At 36.9% G+C, this 3,698-nt stretch overlaps 1 protein-coding gene across 1 annotated transcript; it reads right to left on the reverse strand.

Moving 5' to 3' along the window:
- Positions 1–858: 858 nt before the first annotated feature.
- LOC112294993 (uncharacterized) lies at positions 859–3,345 on the reverse strand. Its single transcript, XM_024546045.3, has 7 exons — positions 3,084–3,345; positions 2,671–2,791; positions 2,437–2,480; positions 2,121–2,231; positions 1,762–1,854; positions 1,376–1,497; positions 859–1,238 (listed from the first exon to the last, which is right to left on the reverse strand). The coding sequence occupies exons 1-7, from the start codon at positions 3,341–3,343 to the stop codon at positions 1,096–1,098; spliced, it is 894 nt and encodes a 297-aa protein (XP_024401813.1). The 5' UTR covers positions 3,344–3,345; the 3' UTR covers positions 859–1,095.
- Positions 3,346–3,698: the final 353 nt, after the last annotated feature.

A 3,698-nucleotide genomic window follows, 5' to 3' on the forward strand; every position in this document is an offset into this window, starting at 1 on the left:
TATAAAAAAAATTATGTTATGTTAATTAAATTATTTCATTTGATTACTATAAATGAACAAACAAACATATATAATTTTTAAGACTGATCTTTCTATTTATATGCTTTAAGATTTAATATTAATGTGCAATCAAATGTATATATATATATATATATATATATATGTGTGTGTGTGTGTGTGTGTGTATATATATATATATATATATATATACATATACATATATACTCTTGCATAAAATTATACTATAATTGTAAAAAAAAAACATACGATTTTGTTCAAAAAAACTCCCAAAAACTCTAATTATCTATATTTTGTGTATTGTATAGGTTTTTCTTTATTTTTTTAATATTACAAACTTATAAGATTTTGTTCTTACAATCCATGCAATTCAATTATATTATATGTTTGAAAGTTATTTGAAGTTTATTTAAAAATTACCAACATGCAACTCAAATATAGTCATTATTAATAATATGTTTGTTTGAAATTCCATAAAACATAATTATTTCATGACATCCAATTTAAGTGTTTTACTTAATATGTTTTTCATCTATAACACTTAAAGTAATCATGGATCATGGTAAACATAGAAATTGTTTAATAGGAAGGGGAAATGTATTTAATTGATGATTATTCCAATTATGACAACAAAATCTTATATTGAACAGTCGTACCTATTTTCCTATTGCTACAGCAGGCTAAAATAAGTTTTTTCAAGTCTGCAACACCCATTTGAATTGTATATTCAACATTCTAACATTCAATATTGTTTTAGGTGTTCTAAGTGGATTTTGTTAAGTTGCATTATTGTACATTTATGTTCAGTTGTTGCGACACTCAAAAGTACGAGCCGTGCAGTTTCAGTGAGAACCCTGGTTGCACATATTTGTACAATTATCAAGCTCAACATTAGAATAAGCACCATGGTAGCTCAATCTGAGTATCTGCGCAGGAATTGCTTAGATATCAATCTGATCTATGAATAGAATGCCGAAACTCCTATTTAAGCAGTAGTGCCTATGGCTCCAAGTGGCAATGGATACATAGGAAACTTCCATTGCAAATGATTGCTGTGTTTGTGATTGATGGAGTAAACTACTGAGGACATTTGCTGTGGACTTGAATACTATCAAGTTGCAATCGCCCCTGAAGCAAAGTGTATTTCGCCCTCATAACCTTGTTCGTACCACTATCCTCATCTCTACTAAGTGACAGATAGAATGTAGAGTCATCCAATGCTGCATCACCAAGAAAATATCGTCACGGAACCTTAATGTGCGTAAGTAGAGACCAAATCATAAGAAACAAGATGATGCGAAGGATTACTAAAACATACTGGAATCCTGCTAAAGTTACAACATACAAGAATGAGCACCTTTAATAGCCAAGATCTGAGGCAACCATCTTTGATAAATGAAACGCAACCGTGGTGCTTCTCCAACATGTGAGTCTGAGATCAACAAATGGCATTGAGCTGAAGTTCTCCCTGCATTTTCACTGAGAACATGAAGAAAAATTCTTAAGATTTTATGTTAATTTGCAGTCAATTGCAAGCAAGGACGCTATTCACATTGAAATGTTGACATTTCCCTAAACCTATATGCATCAGTGGCAGAAACAACAGCCTCGAATGTACCTTGACAGTGCCCGTAAAAGATGAAAAAACCAATGCCATAAACATGAATGGTGTGATAGAAGAAGGAAACAAAAGTCATTTATCTCAAAAAATGCTTCAATTGAAAGTAGTGCACTCAATCTTACTTGACGTAGCTGATGGCGTCATAACAAAGAGCCAATGTCTTCACCATTGCTGACTCTCGGGGGCGTATGTGTCCAAATCGTTCAGCACAGGGCCTGTAATCAAGTCGAGAAGTCAGCGTTCATAGGTCAAGCCTTATTTTGCAACACTGCATTGAGTAGCAGGCGTCAGAGTTCAAAAGAGGAAACTTCCGGAGAATTGAGGTCAAAAGAAGTGGAGAAGTCGCCATCTAATATTCACTATAAAATTATAGTTGTTTACACAGAAGAGAGGAAGAAATCCCCCAATGCTTACATGTCTACTTCTCCACCTTACATCCCCACATAACAAATCAGCCTAATAAACGAGCAAGTTCGCCTACCTTTCATTAAACAAGTCATGGAAGTCGTCAATAATAACAGCTCTTGGAAAATTTCTTTGAACATGAAAGGCAGCAAAATATTTTCGAAGTTCCTCATCATCACGTATATATCTGCAGTTCCAGTCGTAAGTGATGCAACTCCGAGCTCCTCGCTTTGTCAAGTAACGAAGAGGAGGAAGAGGAAGACGTATATAACTCCCTGAAAGTCTTATCAAACTTGAGCGAGTCTCCGGACATACTTCAAATGTTGAAAACTTATCAGAATAATCTTACTAGATACCATCCTGCAAACTGTAAATGGCTCGTAACTACTTACTTTATGGTGATTCTTGCAAATGCATCCGATTCCGGATCAACACCCTGCAGTAGGCATTGCAACAGTTACATATGATCCCCGAACCCTAGAGACCACCCTCTTCACTTCCTTGCATATCAAGCTTCTACGTGGAACAATGAGATAGAGCCAAAAGTATATATCAATGGGGGTTGATGACAATTAGCATTGTTGCGAAGACGGGAATGTTAACCGAAAGAGAGGCAGGAGTCTTACCTGAGACAAACATGGAGGATTCTCATCAAAAGAGTGAGGTTTGCAGAGGAAGGTTACAAAGGAAGAAGAGTCCTGCTTGGCACAATTGTAAGCAAATTGCAGCAGTAATGAAGTCTTACCACTGCAAAAAAACAACAAAAAATACTCAAATACTGGAAGCATTTGCAAGGAAAAAGCATATATTGGCTTTAACCACCTTAGACGAAAAAACGAAATAAGACCTCAATTTCTGTAACATTCTTGTCAAGCCAAAAAAATGAGAATAAGGCTACGTAAGTCGAGAAGGAAAAAGATAAATATAATTTCGCCCACCTGGAAAAGCCACTACGAAAAAAAATTAAAAGTGGGGAGGGTGATTTCGTAAAGACATGTGAAATCCAAATTCACAAGATCGATGGCGAAGTAAAACTGACCATGCTGGAGGTCCCCAGAGAAGAGCGCGTGAGCCAGGCGTAGGAGAGAGGTCTGCGAGGGTTGATGACCCAGAATTAGAAAGGAAGAGATCGGACAACGAAATTCCTGACTCTCCCTCAAAGACAACTGCTTCATTTGCATCTTCTTCTTCTTCCTCCTCTTCACCTTCATCATCTGCGTATGCCGTCGACATGAGCTGCGGTGATCCCTCCACCCAAAAAATTAAAAAGGGATTCAAACATTCCAAAACACAATACATCTATCCACAAATCTAAGTTCTCGCCAAATAGGAACATCAGTCAAGTACGCGGCCTCCCGCCAGCTTGAGAGTCCTCTCATTTGGATGGATGCGGTTGCCACACTACCTTTTCATCCGTCAAGACAGCAATTTCTTGGTATTCAGCGAGTTCTTTCCCAAGACACTTGTGTATGGACTTCTCCGAGACCTCACTGAATGGGTTGATTCTCAATTCTCACGTCTTATCTTTGACACTATGCATCAGGTCATTTCGTTAACTTTCACAACCCAATGATGTACAGTTCAAAAGAACCTTGCGGATAAGAAAATATGCTGGTGGTTTAGGGTACTATACTTCAAGTTTAGGGTACTACAC

Source organism: Physcomitrium patens, chromosome 2 (genome assembly GCF_059467195.1).
Source record: "Physcomitrium patens ecotype Gransden chromosome 2, ASM5946719v1, whole genome shotgun sequence".
Taxonomy (NCBI): Eukaryota; Viridiplantae; Streptophyta; class Bryopsida; order Funariales; family Funariaceae; genus Physcomitrium; species Physcomitrium patens.

Coding starts and splice junctions, on each gene's coding strand:
- LOC112294993 (XM_024546045.3), bottom strand. CDS start 3,343: ATGTATTGTGTTTTGGAATGTTTGAATCCCTTTTTAATTTTTTGGGTG. Junction 2,481..2,670: donor ATCCTCCATGTTTGTCTCAG/GTAAGACTCCTG, acceptor TGCCTACTGCAG/GGTGTTGATCCGGAATCGGA. Junction 1,239..1,375: donor TCAGATCTTGGCTATTAAAG/GTGCTCATTCTT, acceptor TTGGTGATGCAG/CATTGGATGACTCTACATTC.